Source organism: Myripristis murdjan, chromosome 11 (genome assembly GCF_902150065.1).
Source record: "Myripristis murdjan chromosome 11, fMyrMur1.1, whole genome shotgun sequence".
NCBI lineage: Eukaryota > Metazoa > Chordata > Actinopteri > Holocentriformes > Holocentridae > Myripristis > Myripristis murdjan.
The window spans coordinates 5,186,879-5,213,308 of NC_043990.1; the positions used below are offsets into that span (position 1 = coordinate 5,186,879).

The window sequence follows — 26,430 nt, forward strand, 5'->3', positions numbered from 1 at the left end:
GATATAAACTTCCTTCCTTGCACTATAATCGATGAAACACTTTAACTGAAATGTTGAACCCAAATTTTAAAAGGTCATCTCCATCATGTAAATCAAGCAAGTCTCAAAATGTGATTTTAAAGGCTAAAAGGTGGAGGAATAACACAGCCTATATCACAAAACATGTAAATATTATATAGTATCTTTAACTCATATTCTTCCGCCAAACACAGCGGTTGCTAGGTGACACACCGCAGCGCTGTGGGCTCTGATTTACAGTGGGCGCATTGATATCGATAAACAGGTGTGCCTATGTCCGCAACCTCAACCTCCCCTGACCAAACTCCGTTCAAAAATACAGCAATTTAATGTTGTGTTGCGTATCGTAACAGTTATGGAAGTGAAAAATATATTCCCCGATTGCTTTTCAGCCACTCTTCAATTCGGCATACATATAAACTACACAAACAGCCCTTACTTCAATAAAATCCCAGTTTTTTGTGACAATTTTCCACCAGGAATGCGTTAAATTAACTAGCAGTGGCAAGTAATTTAGGCTACATTCTTTGAACGGAGCATGGTAACTTTTATATCTCTCTGCTGTAATGACAAAAACAAAAAGTACTCACCCAGAACCCGGAGCTTGATCTCCCCAAGCCTGGATTTGACGGCAGGAGTCATCCAAGTGATGGAATAATCCCCGCTGTCGGTGGCCAGAAGGGGTCCCAGAGTCAAGGAGCCGGTGGTCTGGTTCACCGTCACTCTTCCTTTGTAAGCATCCACCACATTCACAACATCTTTGCTAAAACTTACGATGTTATGCAGGTTTGTCCCGTCGCTGACAGCCCAGGTAACGGTCGAGTACTGGTCAGTGGGCTTCGCCAGGGTGTTGAAAGTTACATTTTTCCCCAAAACTGCGTCCAGAGGACCCGCTGGCAAGATGTCCTGCGCCACACCGCATCCTGAAAGCAACAATCACCGCGTTAAGTTCATCTGCCGCGGTCAAGTACGAGTGGAAAAGTCAAATGCACTCTTGGCAGAAACTGGTTTTCATCTCGCCTCACACCTGGTGAGAGAGCGCAGAGGAGACTGCTCCGACAAAAACTACAGTGATCCTATCATAAACCATTCTGCAGAACTGTACGAATATTATAGAATATATATATTTAAAAAAAAAAAAAAAAATACAAAAAACAAAATAGCCTACCACACTTGAAGCCCGATGTTATATTATAGACGATGTTATATTTCCCATAGAATATACATTTAATTTGACACTTGAACTTTTACATTTTCACGTTAGATAAACGCCCATCAGAAAACCCAGAGGAGTCATTTTCCGTGAATAAGTGATGAAACGGAGCAAAAACGCCCCCAAAACTTTGCACAATATCCATGTTCAAGCTGTGAAACAAAATGAAAGCAAAAAGTAATTAAATATTGGATTTTACCGATAATGGAGAGGAGAATTAGAAGACACTTCATGTTTAGTTGATCCATCCCGGACGGTTCAAGTCTTCCAGTGTGGCGACAGAGAGAGAAATGCGCCACTACCTGCTTTTAGCAAGACACACCCAGGCAGGCAAGGTGAGCGCACACACACACACACACACACACACACACACACACACACACACACACACACACACACACACACACACACACACACACACCTCTCTCTCTCTCTCTCTCTCTCTCTCTCTCTCTCTCTCTCTGTCTCTCTCTTACACACTCATACACACGCACGGTCTCTTACACAAGCATACATTTCCTCCCCAGCATACACCCGTCTTCCTCCTGTACTACCTCATGCACACACACACGCACGCACGCACGCACGCACGCACACACACACACACACACACACACACACACACACACACACACACACACACACACACACATCACTGTGCATGCATGCAAACAAACACACACTCATACAAACACCCACGGCAACAACGGCTGCAGCTCAGTTGTTAGTGTGTGACTCACATTCCGGCCGGAGGTCAGAGGTCAGTCTGAAACAACATTCTCCATATCCATCATTCACAAATTTTGTACGTCGCAGATTAACATGAGCATGATAAATACAGGGTGAACTGTGTCAAGGTTCTCATTTCCACCAATACAAAGGCCTGCGCATAAATAATTCATGGAAATACAATTTGGACAGAGAGTGTGATAACAAAAAAAAAAAAAAAAAAAAATGCAGAGATGTCTCCATAACAACCTATTAAAGACCACCGAATCCGCTTATTAATTACAAAACAAAAAACAAAAAAACAAAAACGAAACACTGCTGACACCTAGTGGATAATAGGAAGAATACACCGTGAGAGAAATTTTAAAATAATTCAGGGACTTAAAAAAGCATTAAAGTATTAATCCGCAAATATAATACCTATAATAAAAACAACAAGAATAATTATGATTATAAAAACAACTAAAACAATACTAACAATAATTATAATAAGAGGAAGAAGAATCACTCTGTAAGAACTGATGGTAAACAGGCATGACTGTTGTTTAGTGTGACCTGTGGTGCGACATGCTGTAATAATGCAGACATTTGACTGATGTTTATTCAACTTTTTATATTTATTCGCCTCTTTTGCCCATATGCACACATATAAGAGGAGATTTTGGCAACAGCAAAATGTAAAAAACAAACAAACAAACAAACAAACAAACAAAAACCCTCATCAAATGACCACAGTCTGAATCACTTTTGTGTTGAGGGCTGCAGCTGGTGATTATTTTCAGCAACGATTAATGATTACTTGTTCGATTAGCCGATTGTTTATTTTGTCAAAAATTAGGAGAAAACCCCATTGCAAGTTTCTCTAATGTTTTAAAATACCTTCTTTAGTCTGATCAGCAGCCGTAAAAACGTGAAAGTGTTATTTATAATGATAAGAAACCAAGAAAAGCAAATTAATGTCAACATTTGTGAGCTTTAACCGGAGAATGTTTGGTATTTTTTTCTGAATTAATGACGAGAACGATTATACATTATCATAATAATAGTCGACTAATCGGTTAATTGTATCAGTTCTAGTTGACAGACAGACAGACAGACAGACAGACAGATAGACAGATAGATAGATAGATAGATAGATAGATAGATAGATGCAATTAATTTCCAGCCAGTCGCAGCCCTTGTGGGTGTGGCCTCGCCCAGAACCGCATGAACTGGGATTCATATTAATGCGAATAACGATGTGCATCTGCAGTCTAACACCAGGCAGCTGCTGCACATGTGTCTTATTAAAGGGGCATTACACTGATGTTTGGCTGCTGTCGGTCCCAGAGGAGCCGAGCATCACCACGTGACACCAAACACTGTTTAGTCTGCTGCACACATTTTAAAAGCCAGAAGCCACTTTAACCATCTAGATGAGTGTTACCACGACCACATATGATTAGTGTTTTCATTTATTGTAGTAGGCTATTTTTGAACAATGACATTATTATTCGTAGTTTAGAAAAAAAAAAAAAATGAACTGTTCAGTAGCCTACACAACACACTCTACAAAGTTCACACCAGTGATGTTTGGTCCTCCAGGGCGGCTGAGAGAGACCTCGGTAAAAAATTAAAGTTCATTATATTTTGAACAGATCATTTTTTTCTGATCAGGTAATCAAATTTCCTGCAGCCCCTCAACTAACCCCACACTGTGAAGCACAGACAAATACAATAAAATAAAAGATAATACAGGCATGATTCAAATAAAGTCATCAGTGGAATCAAACTGGAAGTGAACTTTTCTTTTTAATCTCAGCTTTGATTAGAGATAGATTGATAAAGTGACTTATACACACACACAGACACACACACACACAAACGGGAAGCTGTTTTTCATCCCTGTTACCGTAAAGTGGTCAGGGATCCGGGACGTCGCCACTTTTTACCGAAACGAGTCTTTGGGTTCATACTGACATCGGATGAGTCACCGCGGCGCGTCAATTAACGACAGTCAATCAGGACCATACCGGAAACCCCGCAGCTCTGCCTTCAAAATAAGAGCATGACAGTTACCAAAACGAACTCTTTAGGCTACTTCATCAGCCTCTTTTGACACCATAATGTGCAAATAGTCTAAATATATGGTTCAAAATACAACGCTCCTCTACAATCAATTTATTAAAATTATTAAAATTAAAGCATTGCTGGCATAAGAACTTCACTTTGACACATAATGTAGAAATATGGGACTGAACCAAGATTATCACTCAAGACACACATATTTGGAACAAGATGCATTTCTGTCACTTATTCACACAACTAAAATATGATCATGTATAGCTGTATCCTAAATATGTTTCTAGAAAGGCACTTTCTTATTGTTCATTGTATTTCCCGATGAAAGAAACAACATTTAAGTTTATTTTAAGTTGAAAACCAGTACACAGGAGGAAGGGAGGACTGTGGGTTTTTCTTTTTTTCTTTCTTTCCTTAGTTATTTTGGAATGGGTAGGATAGACCGGTGAGATGTGCATGTTTGTATGTGTTTGGTCCCACTGAGCAATTATATAACCTATTTATTAGCAGTTTCTCTCACATATACATCATTATAGACACTTAAGTGAAAATTGGGGTTGTGTTAATTGTTGAAGTAACTAACTTTGCTACCTTTTACATGAATACAGCATTATTCTGTAGCCTACATGTGTACTTCTTTGGTATTCAGAAGTGTTGATTTTATTCAAAAAGTATAGTCATGTATGCTATTTACTTTATGTGCATGACCTGATTATTCATAACCAGAAATGATGCTGGGTTGCAATTTTAAGTAATGATGCTAAAATCACAAGTTTTGTAAACTTGAAAACAAATAATTTGTACGGCAGTAATTCGGGGGGAAATAAATCTTCTATTCAACTGGTTAGCAACAAGTTTATTATTATTATTATTATTATTGTTGTTGTTGTTGTTATTGTTATTGTTATTGTTGTTGTTATTATGGATGTCAAACAAAACAAATTTCCAGTGTCATACAATCTGTTAGAGTTGCAGTGGTGCGGTATTGAAATTTTCATGTGTAAATCATGGAAAAGTGGAATTTAACTCCATGATGAAAAACGATGGAACGCGTTCATTGGTGTGTCTTTTATTTTGAAAGCGGTGAGCGGAAGTCGCACTGCCACCGTGTCGGGCTGCCCCGGGCCACAGACACGGGAGGGGTATAAAAACGTGGGGATGGGACGGGGCGGCGTGCAGACTGAACTCACCGTGCCGCAGCTGAAAGACAAAGTTATTTTTTTTACTTTTTCATTTAATTTTTTAAAACTAAAATGTCGGGCGGTGCGGACTGCGAGGGCTCTTACTCCAAACTGATAGACGACGAGGTTTATTTCGACGAGCTGAGCCGCAGAGCAGATGTGGGACACAGCGGTAAGAAACATCACTGACTGTAATGCAGCTGCAGCACCTGGACGGCCAATTAAAAACACACCAGATAATGAGTTTATTCTAGCCGTCCCGACGAGAAATAACAATTAATGTTCATTTATGCACTCAAACAGTCTGGCTTATGTTTATCTCTATTGGCATCATTATCTCTGCAGCCTAATATCCTCACTGGGACCCTTTAACTTTGTTGTTTTATTTCTACAATGTCCATTTTAATAACATTCCTGTACAGCATGCACAGGTTCATTAGCTCAATTAGGCCTGCAGTGATTTTTCCTAAATAGCACGAGGTTGGTAAACAGGTGGGTTCAGGTGAGTGAGGGAAATATTTGTTATGGGGGAAAAAAAGTGGTGGAAAGATCAGTAGTCAAGTAGAAGAAGTGTTGTGTTAGATGATATTCTGCTGAAGTAGAATTAAAAGTACTCCTGTAAAAAATACGCTCAAGTAAAAGTAAAAAGTAATTTATATGAAATGCAGCTTTTCAGAGTAAAAGTTACTTTTTAGAAGCAACTAAGATCTTTTTGTAATTCTAAAAGGACAAGAGTGCAACGTTCAAACTAGACCCTTTACCCCACCCACACTCACTCACACACACACACACACACACACACACACACACACACACACACACACACACACACACACACACTCAGTCTTTGCTAACTGAACTTTTATTGTGAAACAGGAGAGCATTCAATGGGAGACTGATGATTTTACATATGCTCAATTTCTTATTTCTGTGTTTATTATTGTAATATTTTGCACATAATGCTCATACTTTTGATACAACTTTACACATAACACACATACTTTTTTTGTAATTTAATTATTTTTTGGGGAATTCAAGCAACTGCAACTGACCCAGTTTCCCCTCAGGGATCAATAAAGTATTTCATACACAAAGTACACAAAAAGCCACTTAACTAGAGTAATATGAGTGTATGTAATTAATTAATTCCACCCCTGGTTATAAACCTAGGCTGTTTGGCAGTTTATGCAGATTATTAAAGTGACAGCTATCCAACAGCTGACTGAGCCTCTGTGATGCTCGTTAAATTAACACACAGCCTTATGGGTTATTTTATTATGCATTATCTGGCTGTTATATGTGTGCAAATACAGTTTAGAGGAAGTTTCTACTGACAGCTGCAGTGACTGGGGCTCACAGTTTTCCTACTGAACTCAGGGTCCTGTGAGGGAATTCAGACTTTAAATGATGCTTTACTGATTTCTTAGAGAGAATTTTTTTATTATTATTATTTTTCACAGGTTCAGGTCAAACTGCAGGTGAACCACACAGCAGCAGCAGCAGCAGTGCAGGTTTAATGTTTATTTTTCTGCACAGTTCAGAAACAAACTGTGGTTTTAGTTCTTACAAACTAGAGGAAGAGCTGCTCATTGGTGGAGGTGAGCCTAAGTGGGCGGAGCCAAAGAAACAAAATTGGTTAGCAAATGACGAAACCTGAATGGCAGGAAGAGTAGCTGTGTTAAAAAAAAAAAAAAAATCTTAACTTCAACATCTTGTACCTCATCTTTTTCTACTGAGTCTCAGCCCAATGCTGCTTTTACTGTCAGAAATACAGGACGAGTCCTTTTTGTCCTTTTTGTCCCCAAAGCTAATAATATGAACCTACATATGATATTTTTTCAGCGGAGACAACATTTGTTAGGCCAGATAAAATGAATTAATAAACAAATGAATAAATAAATCTGTTAATAATTACCTAAATAAATCAATAAATCAGGTGAAATATGAATTAATCTAAAGGTAGATCTTAACTTGTAGGCTGTGGTTTAGTAGCCTTGGCATGAAGTAAGTTTTGTAGATTTTGTGGATATGAAAAATAGGAAATACACTTATCCAGTCAAGGTTGTAGGTGTAATATAGTAACAAGGCTGGTCACTATAAGAAACCACCTAAAAACCACAGTGGGACAAATAAATACCCAGGATCAGGGTTACAACAGCTCCACTGACAAGCTGTTGTACCCTGAAAGGTACAATTATGTGCTTTATTTTCTGAGTGTGCGTGGCATTTATGATGCTGGAAGGTCAGCAGTCACATCGTGTTTGGCGTCATAATTTTAGCCTCGACATCTCTTCCCTCGTCTGTTCCCTGAGCTTCAGCCTCGTGATGCATTTCATGGCACTCAGACGTCAGGAAAAACAACCTCCAAGGGGGTGGGAAAGTGCAACAGAGCGGCCAGTGATCTCAAAACTCTGACGCAGAATCAAAAGGTTGACCTAGTCCGACTCTGTAGTTTTTTGTATTCTTATGACATTTGACAGTGTTGCAACATTTTACTGATTTTTTTCTCAACGCTTCAACGGATTTACATCACAGCTCAGAGAAACTGACTCGCAGCTTTCCAGTGGAACGCAGCACAATATTACCAACACAAGCTGTGGTTCTGTGGCTCCGCCCACTGGGGTTTATTTGCCTAGTATCCTTATTGGGACCCTTTAGCCTTGTTATATTTCTGTAACTTCCATTTGAGCAGGGTTCCTGTACAGTGGGTTATGCAGTGATTAATAAGCTCAATTAGGCCTGCAGTGATTTTTCCAAAAGTAAACAACCACAGTTTGGATTCAGCTTAGTAAAGACCACATTTGTTAACACGAGGCTGTTGAGTAATTTATGCAGATTATGAAAATCACAGCTATCTGACAACTGACTGACCTTCTGTAAAGCTCAGACGTATTACAAATGCAAACAAACGTTACGTTAACATGAGCTTAAGACCCACTCTCCATCCTGACTCATGCCGCCTCACATGATTTACAAGATATGATGACTAGAAACGTATTTGTGACACTTTACAAACAAACATAATCCGCAGCAAAACACATTTCTCTCAAACGTCATTGAGAATGCAGTTTAATTGGATGGAAATGTGTTTTTTTTAGGAGACAGTGTTGCATGGATTGAAATGAGGATATCAACCAAAAACATGGACTAAGCATGTGATTGTATGGTTTCCATCATGCCACACTCACTGATAAATTACATGCTCTCTCTTGTCTGTTGAGTCCAAACAGCCCTCACTTAAATCAGTGCCAGGCAGTTTTTTTGCGGACTACACCTTTAACTCGACCAGCGAGGTTATTCCTGCCTTTCCAAACCAAAACTTCAGCCTGTTAAATTTATTTTTTTAACTCTGCACCTAACACACCTTTGGGGTTTAGAGCCAGCCATCTGTCTTCATTAATTTCCAAGTTATGCCGTAAACGTGATAATTGTCTGATTTAATGGTGGAAATCCCAGAGACAGATTGCCACCAGAGTAACAGTCACTTATTCCTTTGCCCAAAGCCAGCGTGCTCACCAAATTACATGGAAGCCTGTCTCTAACCTTTGGAGAGCTCCCGCTGACAGGTAACGGGCGTGAAAACACACCCGCCCCGCTGGGAGCTAATAACTACAATCAGTGGAATCAGTGAACGCCTGCAAAAAGGGAAATGTGACTTTCCCAGCCTGCTTTGCTGCTGTGTAAAACCACGATCGCACGTAAAAGCGGCTCCGCGCTGCCATCCGGGCTGTGTTGGATGATTGCAGCGTGTAGCCATGAACACAAAATGCCGCTCCGACTCGTCTGATTTGCTCGTCTGGTCTTGCGTGTTCAAACTAATTACAGCCTGTGAATACAACAGCATTTAACAGGGACATCTCAGGGCAAGTCGAGGCCAACATCCATCCATTTTAACAGACACAAACATGTTTTGTTGAAGTAAACACTCGGAGTCAATCCTCAAAAGGTGTTAGCATGTGGCAGGCACAGGCCGTTAGATATTATATTATTTCATCACTCCAACATTTTTGGGCACAAAACCCTTTTCCCGACTTTCCCAGACTGGGACAAGATGTCGGATACCTCTGTACGTCAAGTGGTTTGATTCCCATGGGTAGCATTTCATGTTAGCTTAGCATAAAGACTTGAAATCTATGGGAATGGTTAGCCTGGCTCTGTCAAAGTGACACAATAAACCTCACAGCAACTCTGTTTTATTTCCACAGTGGGTCATGTAGATTTGGAATACACATCCTCAGAGTTGCTGTGAAGTTTTTATGTACAGATAGACAGATAGAGAGAGAGATTTTTTTTCTGCACCCCTCGCTTTGTTTTGTGACCTTTAAGCAGCTTGTGCCTGTAAACTCTTCCAGATGTCAGTGGGAACAAAACCTGAAACAGATAAGTGACTCACACTCACACAGCGTGTAAAAGAGGAATATTAATCCCATTATTCAGCAGGAACTGCGTGTTTCCTGTGTTGGTGCAGCAGCTGAGAGGCCCTGAAGCTGCGGGTCACTTAGTTAGCTGGTTGCCAGAAAGTTAATAGATTATAATTCCAATCATCAATGAATTAGTTTAGTTTAGTTGCTTTAGAATCCCAAACATCACTGAGGTGCGAGGATTGTCTGTCTTTTCTCCATTTGTATCTTTATGAAATTAATACTTTGAGTTTTTGTGGCTGCTGGTCAGACTCAGGAAGACATTTGAAGAGACTTTGTCGTTGTTTTTGACACTGTAAACAGTAAATGATAAATACATCCATGTAAAAAAAAAAACTTATTTATAGTCATTGTTTTGCTGTGCACTTGATTTGCTCAAGTTTGCCATGGCAAGTTGCACTCCTACACTTCAAATGAATCTAAATTGAATGCATTTTTGTGTATTTTTGCTGTTTTAATAAAAAGTTTTGTGTGGTTTACTGCAGCCTCATGTAATAGAAACATCAGCAATAATACGAATAATAATAATCAGGAAAAAAAGAGCTCTGGTATCAGATCAGTGCTCTGCATCAGCTGATGCTCAAAACTCAGATACTGGATCCAGAGACTGAACCAGTAAGAACCAGTACCGAGCCCCCACTGGGAGCGGTGTGTGTACGGACGTCGTGCTTGTCCCAGGAACAGGTGCAGGTGTGTTTTCTGCACGGCGGGGTTCTGATCGGTGTGTGTGTGTGTGTCCTCTCGTCCCGCGCAGCGTCTCCAGGTCAAGCTGTCGGTGCGGCCGAGCGGCCCGGGCCTCTACCGCCTGGCCACCATCTGCCTGGCCGCGCTCTGCGCCGTCCTGCTCATCTCCATCATCGCCGTCGCCGCACACAGTGAGTGACACATCTGTCCCACATCTGTTCTGTTGTCTGTTCTATTTTAATGTCTATTCTGTTCTGTTCTGGAAGGCGGCTCGGTGTTCCAGCCTCTCCTGCACGTTTCCTTTACTCTTTCATCTTTTTTTGACTTTTTCAAACCAATAAAATTAAAATCCAAATCAAATTAAAACTCCTATCAGTGCTCCAGCTGCAGTATTTCTTTCACTGCTGATGGAACAATTCAATCAATTCATTTTTGCCATTTTTTATCATTACTTTGTTGAAATGTTTCTTTCATCATCTTCCATACAACTGCATATTTCAGAGCAGTTTTATACTTTTTATGCAGGTTAAATTCATACAGAACAATATATATATATATATATAAAAATATATACATATACATACATACATACCCACATACACATGTACACACATGTATGTACATACACACACACAACACAGATCCAACAAAACAAAACAAACATGACAAACAACGTTCTGTCGAGTCTGTCTTTGCCGTAAATCTTATTCTATTTTTTTTTTTTATGTTTTTGCTAATTTTAACAGTTTGTTCTCTTGTTGGTAGCCATGAATTTTGTTTTTTTGTGAATTTTGGCTGTTTCCATAACTTTGTCACCTGTTTCATGGCCGTCACACCTTAATAAGTTAAAGAAATACAAATCAGACGGGTTCATTTTTTCCGAGTAAATCAAAACCCAAGATTTTTTTTTTCTTTTTCTAAATTCAGAGGTTCTTTTAAATCAAAGGTGCACTTCAGGCTTTTCTCAAGCTCTTTCCAAACTGGAGTCAGTGACAATTAAACAATGTACGTGCGTAGTTTGCCACTTGGTAACCACCTCCTCTCCAGAAACTAGTCCCTGCTGAGGCGTGCCACTTCCCGTCCTTAAACAGCGTATTAAAATATCTCATGCTCACTCTCCAAGCAAATTCCCTCCAGTGTTTTGATTGGGATTGGATTGCGATGATTGCCTTTTTGACATTTGAGCGTGCCGGGAGGCTGAAGCCGAGGAAACTATGAGCTAAATTAAGACACGAGTTTCTTCGTCAGTGCACGAAAAGGGAAAAGGGATGTGGATCGAGTCTCTAATTGCCTGATGAAGAATCTCAGCCTGCTGGAAAAAGAGGATCCACTGATTTGAGTGTTGCAACACACTCTGAATCAACAGGGGACAGATGTGTTGAGCAAAGAAAGTGTGTGTGTTTGTGTGTGTCTGTGTGTGTGTGTGTGTGTGTGTGTGTGTGTGTGTGTGTGTATGTGCTAGTGCAAAGCCCCCCATACAAGCCCCAGCTAAAAAAAAAAGGGATATGTGTAAATCTGTACTTTGGTTTAGAAATCTGTACAGCACGTGTGTGTGTGCTGTCAGCATGTGTGTGTGTGTGTGTGTGTGTGTGTGTGTGTGTGTTGGCTCCATACGTTGAATCAGCCACACACTCGGGAGGTCTCAGGAGGCTGACAAACAGGTTCTGCTTTTCCTCAGCCTGCTGGCAGCAGAGCTCTCTGACAATAGTACAGCTTGTACTTTTTTGTTCTCACACGGCGTCGTGCAGCGGCGTTCACACACACACACACACACACACACACACACACACACACACACATCTGACTGAGCGCTCCGCTAATGCAAGCTGATGTGCAGCTCAGCGGGTGATGTTACAGGTGTAAACGCAAAAAAATTGTGGAGCTGGATAAAAACACTCTCCAGAGCCGTGACGATGGCACAACACTTTGATGCTCTGAATATATAAAGTGACTTAATGCACGAAGCAGGGATGCAGAATTTTTGTATTTTGTGATTGTAGCGTGCAGAATAACAGGAAAGAGTAACTTTCTCAGTGAAAGTGAATAGCTTGACGAGGCAGATTTGTCTCCGCATGTCATTTTCATATCTTTCCTCTTTCAGAAAGATTTGACTTTCCTTGTCATTTTGAGTTGGATGTTGATGTGAAAACAGTTTATTAGTCAGAAGATGGCACTTGTTATAAATACCAGACGATACGAGCTAGAGCTGCCCCCTGAAAGTCAACAAGTCAAATCATCCAAGTCTTGTTTTTTCAAGACGTTAACTTGGCATTGCAATTTGACAATAACATAAGACATGTTCTCTTAAAAATGCAGTGGGGATATTATGCCTTTTAGAACTGGTAGATTCAAGATTCAAGATTTTTATTCGTCACATGCATGATGTACGGGTACAGCAGCAGTGAAATGCAACTGCAACAACTCCAGCACTGTGCAAGTAAAAAATAGATAAGAATAAAATAGATAAAAATAAAATAAAAATAAAATAGAAAGTATATATAACACTCCTATATACAATATACAACCTGTGTACAATATACAACAATATACAATAAGTCCAAATAAATACAAAGTAAGAAAGGGAATAGAAGAAGAGTGAATGAATGGGAACGTGATTAATTAATTAATTGGATTAATTAACCAGAGACTTGCGAGAACACTAGTTTTCCTTTCTTAGGATGGCGATGGAACAAACTAATTGACCATAACAAACTTATGCCTAACCCTAACCTTACCAATAAGGGAGCCAATAAGGCAGCAGGTCATCATATTAAAATGCTGACACTGAGTCAACTCTAGAAAGCCCTGATATGAACATAGCATGAGGCTATGCTTAATTAGCTAACCAAAGCTAGCTATTGTCATTAGTGGTGAAATAATGAACATCCATTTAAAAACAAAAGTCAATCAGCCGTTTTGCCCTGATTAGGAATGCCACAAGAACCGATACCCCCGGTACCACGTCGATGCCAAATTTCAAGAAACCGAGCAGCACTAGTTTTTATACAGCATCTGTAGTACCGACTTGGTAACTGCACACACACAGCGCAGCAACACACACAAACAACAAAGATGGCAAGACCATTCTCCTCCTGCTCCTCCTGACCTGTAAACTAACTAAAGTATGGAAGTATGGAGGAAGATGGAGACAGGGACACAGACGACGGAAAGCCAGTGAGCAAATGGAGACAAAGGGTGGAAACACATCCAACCTGATCATTGTTTGTGACTATTATATTACACAAATTTATACTGAAGGACGTGGCAAATGGTTTTCTCTGAGGTATCGAGAATCGAGGATTTTTCCCACCAAAATTCTGGTGTTGTGACAGCCCTCGTCCTAATTGTGTGACGCCACATTTCCTGTGTCCTCGCCCACACAGTTTGTCTGTGGTGGATAATAAAGTTTACACACAGTTACTGAGTCCCCCCTGTGTGTGTCCAGATAAGAAGACGGCAGCGGGAGGCGGCGAGCAGAGCTCGGCGGGGACGGACCCTCAGGTCCAGAGGCAGAGGCAGGACGTGGCGAACATCACGGCGCTGACCGCCGCGCTCAGCAAACTGCAGCAGGAGAAGGTCGAGCTGCAGCGGGAGAGAGACGAGCTGCTCGCCAAACTCAACGCCAAGCCCGCCACCACAGGTACAGGCCTGTCTGAGTGTGTGTGTGTGAGTGTGTGTGTGTGTGTGTGTGTGTGAGTGTGAGTGTGGAGCACATGGACATACCATACTGTTACTGTATGAGTGTGTGGGCCAAAATACGGCCAAAATGAATATCCTGATAGTCGAGACATTAGTTGTAATTATGAGTTGGAGGTTGATGTGAGCATAATTCATGAGTCAGAAGTAGCAGCTGAGGTTTTGTTTGTTTGTTTGTTTGTTTGTTTGTTTGTTTGTTTGTTTAAAGATAGTTAGTGGGCGTTGCAATATGACACTAAAGCAAGACACATTCTCTTAAAATGCACGGTGAATATACAGCAATAGGGAATGGAAAAATGTTCTGCTTTTATGTCATTTTAGAATTGGTAGATGTGCAATTAATTCAATTTAATTAACTAGAGAATTGCGAGGACACGTGTTTTCCTTTCCTAGGATGGCGGCGGAACAAACTAATCGACTTCCATTTATGCTCTACAGCTGTTCCCCAATCAACGCCATAACAAACTTTTAACTAACTTTAATCAGCCAACCAACCAGTGCTGGTACAATAGTGGTACTAACAAGATCTGCTAATCATGTTAATAAACAAATTGATGTTCATGACCAACATGGAAAAATGACATGTGATGAACTGTAATTTTCAAATAATGTGCCCTTGTTTTTTCTGATCTCCTTTTGGGAGGGATTTGATTTTTGTCATTAAACATTTCATGATAACTCCATTATAATTTTTTCATAACACCATAAAAGACACTAATGAATTATTTTAGTTTAGTCCTATTTTAGTTACAATATACTTCATCTCTCTCTCATCAGCTCCTGAGGTGATCAAGCCACGAACAGCAGCGACAACAACGACAACAACAACGACAGCGCCACCTATCGTCTGCCCAGACGACTGGCACCTCTTCAACAGCAGCTGCTATTTCATCTCCAGAGTCTCCAGAGACTGGATGGAGAGCCAGACCTTCTGCCAGAGCAAAGGAGGCCACCTGGCCATCATCCACAGCGCCGAGGAGCAGGTAGGATGTTCTTTTTCCTGAAAGTTTCCTGAAAGATTTGGGCCGGCTGCTCTGAGACAAGATAAATCACTGCGTCAGTCTTTATCCCAGTATCTTCCAAACATAAAACATAACAGCTTCTTAAAGTCGGAGGGAAAAAAAATCATGAAAACACTAAAAGCAAACTCTCGTGTCTTTCACGTTAAATTGGCAGGTTTGCATTCGAGCTCGGTTTGTTCAGTTTTTCATGGTTTATAGTTTGGTTTTTATTCAGTGTCTTTGTTTTAGTGTGTATTTATTTTTTTATGACTTCATATTGCTTATATTTCTCTTTTTGATCATGTATTCCATTGTTTTTGTTGTTTTTCCTGCTTTTAGATTCTTTGCACATTTAAGGCATATGCTCTCAACTGACCTTCCCTGTGTAAATAAAGAAGATGATGATGATGATGATGAAATGTTAATATTGACCATGACAGCCGTAAAGTAAACTCTAAAAAACAAAGAACTGAACGATTTGTTGCATAATGAAAAATGAAAGGATTTTTTTTTTTTTTTTTTTTTTACTGGAACATCTGTGATGCATTTTGGCCAAGCATCAAAATGCAGTGAAGTTAAAGAATGATAATAGTTCACAGATTTAGAGGCAGAAATTCCCCAAAAATAATCTTTAAAAAAAGATTTAGAGAAGCTGGGCAGTGCAGGAGCAAATATACACAACAAATAAACCACAAACCAGAGAGAATAGTGACAGCACACTCTGGATGAAAAGTCAAAATACAGACCAAAATACAAAATGAACTTCCCTTTCAGCTGGAGCACGGCTATTTGGGATCATGATCTATCGAAATTCAATATATTGCAGTGCGCAAATGTGACAATACGAATCACTGAGCTGAGAAATGGATCACGGTGTCAGCTGCATGAAAACATTTTGAGAAGTGCCTACACTCCGGCAAGACGCAGCTGCTGTGAGAAAGATCTGTGTCTCGGAAATAAACAGAATTTATCTGCACGTTATTACGAGGTGGAAGGAGGGGGGGGGACACATTACACAAGAGCTTCCCAGCCGCGCCGCATATTTGTGTGGACCAAATCTAAACATTTGTCGTGTTTTGGCTCTCGTCTGTGATCACAATGTAAACTGGAGAGGATTTCTTCACTTTGTAACACCAGCAGGCAGAAAAAAAGAGTCTTTTTTTAATCATATTAGTGAAACAATTTATTAATGCAAACTGAAGTGAGAGATAAATTCAACACACAGGTTTGGTAATAAAGTCCGGGAGGCTGATGTTGTTGCATAATAAGCTTCTTAATTAGCCCAAGGACCCCGGCCAGTGTTCCTGTAGGGCTGGGCGATTGATAAAATAAAATATCAATATCCTGATATAAGACCCAGTATCATCTGGGATTTTGGATGCAAATTCTTGAACTTATCAGACTGTTGCAGCTGTTTTATTATTTAGGATACTATTATTATTATTATTGTTAGTGCTTGGTCATCATATCCATATCACGACATGAACTTGACTGTGCCTCGTGTGTATGTGTGTGTGTGTGTTTCCTGTCAGACGTTTCTGTGGGAGCTGCTCCCCAGAGGCCACTGGAACGCCTACTGGTTTGGGATCAGTGACGAGCACACGGAGGACGAGTGGAAGTGGGTGGACGGCACGCCGCTGGTCGGAGGGTAGGTTCCCCTCAGTCGCTTCAGGCCTGGTTTTCTAACACAGTTCAGACAAAATGCATGAAAAACGTTCACCTTAAAAAGTTATTTAGACCAAAATTCAGCGTTAAAAAGCATTTCTCTTGTCAGCAGGGTGAGATAAAGCCACTTGTTTTCCAGGAACTTTCAGTAACCAAGTGTCAGTTTATTTAAAGAAGACAGAATTAGACAGATTCCTCCTCTGGTGTGTGTATTATAACATCAAACTGGTGTCAGATTTCACCTGTTTTGACAAAAATAGGATTTAAAACTCACCACTAAATGGATATTTTGCAGAGTTGTTGGATATAGAGGGTGTGGTAGCGGGCGTTCCCTTCCAGTTTGGCCAGCTTCTGTTTTTTTGTTGTTTTTTTTCCCCTTTGAATGAATTGTTGAATGGATTTTTAGATCCAGGGATTTAGCTGATTCTCCTGCTCATGTTGCAACAAGTGCAAGTACAAGGCTTTGATATTACTGAGTATCAAAAGATGCCATGGTACCAAATGACCTAATGAGTCAATACCAAGTGCCAATGAGCTTGCAGCGTACTTCTATATCCAATAAGATCTAACACTGCTGGTGATTGGCTGTCTTAAAGCTACATGTTGTAGAGGCACGCAGGAAAAACACCACACCCAGAGACGTTACAGCAATCATTTTTTTTATTTTTAAAACTATAATCCAGGGAGAAAAGTGATTTTGATGTTTTTTTTTTTTTTTTTTTTTTTTATGTTGAACCACATCAGCTGGATTTCAGGCTGCATCTCTCTCTCTCTCTTTTCTGTTTTATCACTCTCTGCCTGTCTCTCTCTCTCTCTCTCTGTGAATGTCTCTCACTAATACACACCTTCCATCTCTTTTTCTCACACACACTCTGACACAGTCTGTATGTCTTCTTTTCTAAACCATGATCTTCTCCTCTGCTTTTGTATGTAGTTTAAATAATCCATATAATATCCTGTCTCTGAACTGACTGACCTCACCGGAAAAACACCACGGCGGGTTTTGACTTGCCCTGGTAGTCAGCGCAGAGAAAATGGGAGCAAGTGTTTTCAGCCGAGCAGGAGTCGAGGTGATGCTCTTTGATTGACTTTCACAGACTGGGACAAGATGTTGGACACCATTTTTACCTCTGTGCGTCCAGTGGTTCGGTTAGCGCTTCATGTTAGCTTAGCATAAAGACTTGAAGTCTATGAGAGTCGTTAGCCTGGCTCCGTCACAGCGAAAAAATAAACCTCACAGCCACTCTGGAGCTGTCTGATTTACACAGTGTACTTGAAATACACATCTTGGCATTTAGAAAACAATCAAGAGTGGTTTCAGGAGAATCTAAATCATCCCCATTGCATGCTGGGATATAACACCCTCATGACCCTGATTAGAATAAGGCAGCATAGACAATCAATGGATGGATTCAGATTCTTGCATATTGTTTGCCACATTTCCTTTGGGTTTAATCCATTTTTGAGGATGTGACGTCACCACAGCAACTGTGTGGTGGTAGTTCAGTTTGTTGATTTTTTTTTTTTTTTTACTTTATTTGCCAGAGGTTTTGCAGCTGGCCAGCATGTTCACTCACACCGAGCAGGTTTACACTCATAACCAAACGTTTCCTTCAGGGTTCAGAGAGTGAAACAGATATTCAGCCTCGGAGCAGAAAAAAAAAAAACATCTGAGTGAAAGTGTTTGACTGCAGTTCATCTGCTGCAGGGCTGCTGACCCCGACCTCTGACCTCTGATGTGTGTGTGTGTGTGTGTGTGTGTGTGTGTGTGTGTGTGTGTGTGTGTACCAGCGCCGTGGAACATGGACAGTGAAGTGGTTTCTGTGTTCCTGATCGTCTGCGCCCGCAGCTCTGCTCGGTTCCTGCTGCTCCAGGAATTGGATTTGCTGAATCGCTGCAGTTTTTAACTCAGGACACAGAACTCTGTCGTGTTCTCTTTTTTTTTTTTTTTTTTTTGTTTTTGTTATACTTCTCTGTTTGTGCCAACTCAACAGAATTTCTAATAATCATAAGGTTTCTCTTCCCCTTTTTTCAAAATATTTGTGTCGATGACCAACCTGCGGTTTGTTTTCTTTGGCCTCGGTTTTTCCCCTTTTCCTCCCCGTTCTTTCCACTCTTCTTTTCCTGTTGACTTTTTTTTTTTTTTTTTTTTTAGTTTTTTTCTGTGTTTGGACATCAAGACAGTCCTATTTCTGCGCTGAAGCTGCAGTGGCGCTCAGACGCAGGGTTTCCTTCAGGCTGATATCTGGCCTCATCCGAAATACCTGTGTTTCCTGTCTGCGGGTTGTTCTGCTCGTGTTGATGCAGCTTTCCTGGGCAGGCCTGTTCTGAAATGAGTGATGTTTAATCTCATGGGCGCTGCATCGTTAAATAAAGATATTTTAACACAATAGTCATATCTTTTGTATCTCAGTGGCTATCAAATGGACGGACCTCTAGGGGAACATGAGATGAGAAAGAGAGAGAAAGAAGCGAAAACTGAAACAACAAAATCTCAGTATCAGGTTGTTGTTTCACACACTGATGGAGCTGGGTTCTAACTTTATATACAGGATTTTTCTCCCCCTATATTTATATATTTTTGCATTGGTCAGGGGGAATTTGGCTGAATCAATATTTCAAAGGCAGTTCATTGTTGACAAAAAGCCACTGTTGTATCTGACCAAGATTTAACGCCACAAACTGATCCAGAGTTTTTCAGTGTTTCTGTGTGTCACTGTTCCCTGAGGGCCAGATCTTCCTCCATGCATCATCGTCATCGTACTCAGTAACACCTTCTCGTGCTGTATTGCTCCTCTGCACCGCTGCACTCTGCTCTGTAGTGTTTCTGCAGTCTGCTGTGTGCAAGTGAGCAGAGCGAATGCGTCTCTAATGAGGTGCTGCTTTCAGCCGAGAGGTCTTGGCGGTGGAAGATGAAAGCTGCACTCACTTCTGTCTTTGGTAATTAGAAACTGGAGAGAGGGAGGGAGAGAGAAAGAGAGAGAGAGAGAGAGAAAGAGAGAGAGAGAGCAACGTATTTGTGTCGCCTGGCAGCACAAAACTGCACAATCTGTCTTTTTGTGCGTCAGCGTGCACGTCAGTCTGCCGTCCTGCTGCCGTGCACGTGAGCTCCTGGTGTCCCGGTCGCGTATTTTTTGGACTTGTGGAGTAATAAAGTGACGCTGATTTGCAAAAAAGACAGACTTACAAATAGTCCAGTCATTTTATGAAAAACCCTAGGACAAATTGCAAGAGAAGCAAACTCAACTGGTTTTGTATCCTCAGTTTGTCCTGAGTGAGGGGAAAAAAAAGTCCCAAGGAATCCCATTGGTGGAAAGTTTTGAAAATCACCTATTTATGACCATATATTACCAAAAAACACTGTTTTTATCACACAGGGGAAAGGGTTCAAAATTTTATTTTCAGATATCACTATAAAAATTCATAAGTTGATTACACACACAAAGACAAGAAAAAAAGTCAATTACAAGTTCTTTGAATTATTCTGTTTACACATGCATATCACACATTATCTGATTTGATATGCGCTAATAAGGAATATCAGGAATAAATGCCAGAACAGATATTTAAACAGTGAATTAAAAGGTTACTATATATATATAGTAACCTTTTAATTCACTGTTACATAGTAACCTTTTAATTCAAGGTTACTATATATATAGCAACCTTTTAATTCATTGTTTAAATGTCTCTTCTGGCATTTATTCTTTATATTCCTTATTAGCGCATATCAAATCAGATAATGTGTGATATGCATGTGTAAACAGAATAATTCAAAGAACTTGTAATTGACTTTTTTTCTTGTCTTTGTGTGTGTAATCAACTTGTGAATTTTTATAGTGATATCTGAAAATAAATTTTGAACCCTTTCCCCTGTGTGTTAATTGTTTGTTTTGTGTGTTATGTTTTTTGGTAATGTGTGGTCATAAATAGGTGATTTTCAAAACTTTCCACCAATGGGATTCCTTGGGACTTTTTTTCCCTCACTCAGGACAAACTGAGGATACAAAACCAGTTGAGTTTGCTTCTCTTGCAATTTGTCCTAGGTTGACCCCAATTTTGGCCTAAAATTACTGGACTAAAACACAGCCCACTGTTTAGAGCATCATAAATATCTAAATGTTCAATAACGATGTTAAAATGATGTATAATATTGGTCAAGGCAGCAGGTTGTGAGCTGATTTTAATGTATTTTTGAAAACAACGAGAGCTTGTGACTGACACCTGATGGATTTAGACTCTAAAGAGGTGAAAGAAAAAATAATAACAGAACACTAATGTTTTCATCAACCTCTTTTTATGCACATTTAGCCTAATCAAATAAAAAATGCTTGATGGAAACAGAAAAAAAAAAAAAAAAAATCATGCATGGGCCGTATTTTGGCCCTTGCTCCATGAGGTGGATACTTTTTTTTTATTCAATTAGAAGAAATGTGATCATTTAACAAGACTTGACCACATGACCAGTTGCTCTGTGATGATGATGATGATGATGATGATGATGATGATGGTGATGATGACATTGGAAGGATACATCATCATTCAGCATCTTATTCACTTAAAGACACCTTTAACACCTTTTGGCTATTTTTGCATTTTGGTTTTGTTCAGACTGCAGGCAAGCCGGATTTTTTTTTTCTCAAATCAGATCTTTAAGATATTTACAAGTGATCAGATCAGATTTTTGTGCCCAGACATCACCAATCTATCTGCATGTGTTGTCATGGTAACGACACAGGCGTCAGCAACTACATATACGCTGATGATGCGGCTCTCAAACACAGAAGCAGGAGAAATGTCCAGAAGCCCTCCATACCAGTTTATTTGTTCTGTAGAAATCCAAATGGAATCGCATTTGAAATTTTCAAAATGTTTTTTTTTTTTTTTGTTTTTTTGTTTTTTTTGCAGTCCAGACTTTCTAAAATCAATACAATCTGGATATGAGCTGGCAGTCTGAACAAGTTCTTATTCACTCCCAATTAATTCAGATGCTTTGCTCCTGTTGTCATCCTTTAAAGTTAAGTGTGACCCTGAGAAGTCGTCATCAGACATGTTTCCTCTCTCTCTCTCTCTCTCTCTGTAGTTTCTGGGAGGAGGGCGAGCCCAACAACCACATCGACGAGGACTGCGGCTACATCGTCAAAACCCGCAAACTGGAGCGCGTGGCGGTGAAGAGCTGGTACGACGCCCCCTGCACCATGTACTGGCCCTTCATCTGCGAGAAGGAGATAGGAACCGCCGCCGCCAACACCACCGCCACCGCCGCAGCAGCAGCTCAGTAACACCAGGAGGAAGGACGGTGAGGCGGTGGGAAGTTTGTCAGCTGTTAACACGCCGGCAGGGGAGCTGCTGCTTTTCTCACTTTGCTCGTAAAAACCGAGAGTCAGAGAGGTCGGCGTGCTCCAAATGAAAAGCAGATTTCACCGCCTGCACGCTGCGAGAGCGCTCGACCCAGCGTCTCTGCAGCTTCAGTCCGACCTGCTGAACTGATCAACCAGCTGCCGCACTCCTGCTCCTCTCCACACATGAGAGGAGCTTTTTTTTATTATTATTATTATTGTCCAGAACAATCACAAGATGCCTTATCATTCCTACAGTCAGGTGACTTTTATTTCTCCTCTGTGAAAGCCTTGGTCGAGGATGATGGTGCTCACACAGACGAAAGGTGTGTTATGGCTTTGCTGCAGTGTCTCTGTGCTTTAAGCCACATCTTGTGCATCAGGGATCAGTTTCATTCATTTTTTCTTAACACGTGAAATTAAAATTAAACTTCTCATCAAACAGGGACGATGTCACTTTTGCAGCTCTCTTTAGCTCGCTGCACGCCGTCCGGTCTCTTTCCACTGCGCATCAAATGAAAGTCACTGCATTCATTCGATGGATGTATGAATATGTATAATATGATTTAATGTTTTAGTGAAGAAACCACTGCAGAAAAACAGATGCTTTGTATTTCCTATAATGCACTTATACATATCAGTGATTTAAGGTGTTCATCAGGCTGTCTTTGTTTGCTGTTTGTTTGTTTGGTTGATTGAGTCTTTATTGTCCACACATGAATCAAAGATGTGAAATTATACAGAAATGTGTTCTGTGAGTTTTGTAAATAAGAGAATAAAAAAATAAAGATAATTTCTGTAAGTGAACGTGTCCTGTCTTGATGTGATCCCACTCGACAAAGCAAAGCATTTTTTTTTTTTATTATTTTGTATTTGTATTTTGTTTACTCCTAACAATCCTGCGGCTGAGCCTTGTTTATTTCTTGTTGTCTCATTAATGCATAGCAACAAAGCAAAAATAAGATTCATTATTATTATTATCTAAGCCAGATTAAGCCTTTGGCAGCTAAAAGAGTGCATTGTGCAAGAGACAAAACCAAGAACTTGACAGGAAACCAAGTTTTTTTGCTTCTTTAGCATCTTCTTCAGATTAAAAGAACTGAAAAAAACTTGAAGAATTGAAAAAAACAAAAATTCACTGAGCTCATCATATTAATGAAAATGTATTAGCATGTTTCCCGGCATGAATTGCATTGGAGCTCTCCAACTCTCCTTTCCTTCTTGTCTGAATAAAGGATGAAGACTTTTTTTTATATAGGTTAGGTAAATTATGGCCGATTTCTGCTCAAGATGAATGAAAATAATTCTAATCATCAGTTTTAGTAAAATCCTGTTACCCTCTTGCATTTGCATCAATGCAATCAGCTGCTTATATTATTGTTCTATAATTTTCTATATGTTGCTGCTGCTTTCCTCATGTTTCTTCTGTTTAACTGCTCCCATGTCTGTTTTGCCAGTGTGTGTGTGTGTGTGTGTGTGTGTGTGTGTGTGTGTGTGTGTGTGTGTGTGTGAAAACCTCTCTAAGATGAGCACAAACATGACTGGAGTTGCTTCATGCGTTTGTGGATTCGAGTAATGAGCGTTTGTCAGACCGGACATTTGCTAATTAAGCCTATTGTCCTAAGATAATTTGCTGCAGGAGTACAGCCAGTGAGCATGTAGGACAAAGTGGCACGTCTCGGTGTGGACCGCCAGGGTCCAGGTGATAATCAGGGCTGACCCTGTGGTCTCATGGGTAATCGGCTCTGGCATAACCCTCCTGCCTTGGCCTCGTTAAAGCTTTGACCAGCAGATGGCGATAAAGACAAGCGTCCAGAGGGCCTGCAGGACATGCTGAGTGTCTGCAGTGACTAGTTACAACAAAAGCAGTTAATGTAGGTTTTTTATTTACTCTACATGAGCCCTTAATTGCTGTAGGTTTACTTGAGAAACATACATTTTTGGTGATGGGATAAAAAAAAAAAAAAAGTGATATAAAAAAATCTGTAGATTTTATATAAGTGCAAACAGGCCCTAAAGTTTTTGTTTGTTTATCTGTTTTGTTTTTTGTTTTTGAAAATGAATGGATAGGTTTTTTATTTATTCATTTATTTACTTTTAACCCTCATGTTGTGAAAATTTCATGTTCAACATCTTTGTGTTCCTGGTCAAAAATGACCGCTCTATTAAGACTCATCATAAAACTGTAATAATACATATATTATCATCATTTGTTTCATTAGTTCTCTTAACCAACTTAAAGCAGCACCCAAAATTATGAATATGCTCCATCCCAGGGTCAAAACTTAACATCATGAGGAAACTCCTGCGATGGAAAGTGATTTTACCCAAATTTCTGGACCCTGACAAGATATGATGTATAGGATACTAGTTCATTTTATTTGTTTGTGTATTTATTTATTTATTACATTTGGGACACAGCCGACAGAATATTGAATGGCAGGCTCCATGTTAACACTTCAATAAACACTATGTGAATGATACTAAGCTCCTTGTTAGCACTTTTTCATTTTCTGAGTTATAATAAGATCTGTGCTAATGCTTGAGAAATCACTATGTTGAGTGATGGTTTGCATTAGCATGTCAAGATCATTCCTCTGATTCAGAGCTTGTCCAAAAAGGTCATGATCTACCGGGGACACGTGGAAAAGTTTGGTGTCTGTATTCTCCGCACTTTTTAAAATGACCAATTTTTACCCCAAAATCAGGTGTTGCTTTTCAAGTTTTCACCCAGCACATTTCTCATTTCCTGATCTGGGACACTAGACTTACACTCAGCCAATCATATCGTCCTCTTCCTGTCAGGTGACCCCTCCCCTCTCTAAATGGGCTAAGAATGGCCCTGAATGAAGAAGTCAAAGGTGGCAGGGGTTTGTGTGCTGCTGGTTCCCGGAGGCCCCGCTGAGCTCGTTACCGCGGGGAGTTATCAGGAAGTCAGCTAGCCCTTTTCTGTCACAGTTCATTAGGCAGGATTACAGGCCAGGACTTACACACAGAGACACACACACAGAGAGAGAGAGAGAGGGAAAAAGCAACTCTCAGTACACTAACTTCCCATTGCAATGTAATGCAACGTTAAACTATTACTATTTTCAGTTTTAAAAAAAAAGAAAACTAAAGGCTAATCATTTAATCTAATAACAGTCAAAACTCAAAACACATGCATTCACTATTATTGGTTTATTTTTATAACAATGGCAGTAAATCAGAAATGGGTACCAGTTTGTAAATGGCTTACACTGGGGGAAAAAAACTGCCAAGCAATGCTAATAAAACCAAATACTGCCATAATTATTTACAGACAAGTAAAAAAGTTATATTAACACAAGGTAACATTTATGTCAATTGTCAATTGGATTATGACCGTCTTTACTGCACACAATTAATGGTTTAAAGGAAGTTTGCAGTTTTTCCATAAGTATGGGAAGATTTAGCCACCGAACAATCTCTTTTCAGTTATCAAATGTCATATTTGTGTTAATCAGATTTAAATAGGCATTGAGTCATTTATGACTTTACTGACTGAGAACAGCAACAGCAAAAAGCTTAGAGAAATATTACAGTATCATTACAGCAGGTGACCTTGCCAGTTAGAGCAGAGATCCAACAAAAACAGAAATAGAAACAGAAACAGTATCTTCTGTCATTTTATTATGGCATAACAAGCACAGAATTATGTTTTGGCGGTGCCCAAGGAGTGGCTTGGAGGCAGTTTTTTTTTTTTTTTTATTACCCTGCACATACATTTATGTGCCATCAGCAGTAGGTGATTTGTTATTTTTTATAACAGGGGGGATGACCAAATGGGAGCAACCCTCTCCTCTTACACCACCAAACAACACACACACACACACCCATGCACACCTCCCAAAGGATGTTGTTGCAGGACGCCTTAACCATGACTGTGACATTTCTAATTCTACAACTCCGTTTTACCCAGTTATCTTCCCTCTCTCCCTACTACAGCTGTCTTTTTATATCTGTCTAATTCTTGATCCTTTTGATTCTTGGGATTATAATTTTGATTTAACGGAACTGCTGTTAGGCTAAATACAATGCATAATTTGTATAGTTTGCCTATTCTTTTACTGGATGTGGGCATTAAGCATTCTAATGATGCTTATTTTTCAAAAAGCTCTCTCGTTTTGATGATTTAAACTTTACCCTGAGTTATGTAACTGTAGCGGATGAGCGTGGTGAGGTCAGTGCAGGTTAATTTCCTCAGTACCATGATCTGCTCCACTCCCAGATGACACCAAACATCTGCAGTAAAAACTATATCAGTGGTCATGTCTCCCCTAAAACATTTTGTTGTCGAGGCTGCTTGGTCTGGGGTGCAACACAGACATGACTGGATGATCATGGAGATATTAAAGGAATATTATAGGAACTACACATTGCTACTTGTAACTTCATGGAGGT

At 40.0% G+C, this 26,430-nt stretch overlaps 2 protein-coding genes across 3 annotated transcripts in view; one reads left to right on the forward strand and one right to left on the reverse strand.

The window, feature by feature from the left end:
* The window catches only part of LOC115368295 (carcinoembryonic antigen-related cell adhesion molecule 5), a 35,727-nt gene extending 34,238 nt beyond the window's left edge, over positions 1 to 1,489 (reverse strand). Inside the window, exons 1-2 of the mRNA XM_030064355.1 lie at positions 1,431 to 1,489; positions 609 to 941 (exon numbers count right to left, since the gene is read on the reverse strand). Of these exons, the coding sequence (XP_029920215.1) occupies positions 609 to 941; positions 1,431 to 1,479 (382 nt within the window). The 5' untranslated portion in view covers positions 1,480 to 1,489. The remainder of the gene's footprint in view (positions 1 to 608; positions 942 to 1,430) is intronic.
* Positions 1,490 to 5,206: 3,717 nt separating this feature from the next.
* On the forward strand, positions 5,207 to 26,209 carry LOC115368301 (C-type lectin domain family 4 member M-like). Of its 2 annotated transcripts, XR_003929005.1 has the most exons (7): positions 5,207 to 5,374; positions 10,378 to 10,498; positions 13,753 to 13,947; positions 14,781 to 14,986; positions 16,537 to 16,652; positions 21,753 to 22,737; positions 26,193 to 26,209. XR_003929005.1 is itself a non-coding variant. In XM_030064364.1 (6 exons), exons 1-6 carry the CDS (start codon positions 5,360 to 5,362, stop codon positions 21,949 to 21,951), a joined length of 852 nt encoding a protein of 283 aa, XP_029920224.1. In that variant the 5' UTR covers positions 5,207 to 5,359; the 3' UTR covers positions 21,952 to 22,815. The 2 variants fall into 2 exon arrangements, 1 of the variants encoding a protein (XP_029920224.1); XM_030064364.1 differs by lacking the exon at positions 26,193 to 26,209 and having other exon boundaries at positions 21,753 to 22,815.
* Positions 26,210 to 26,430: the final 221 nt, after the last annotated feature.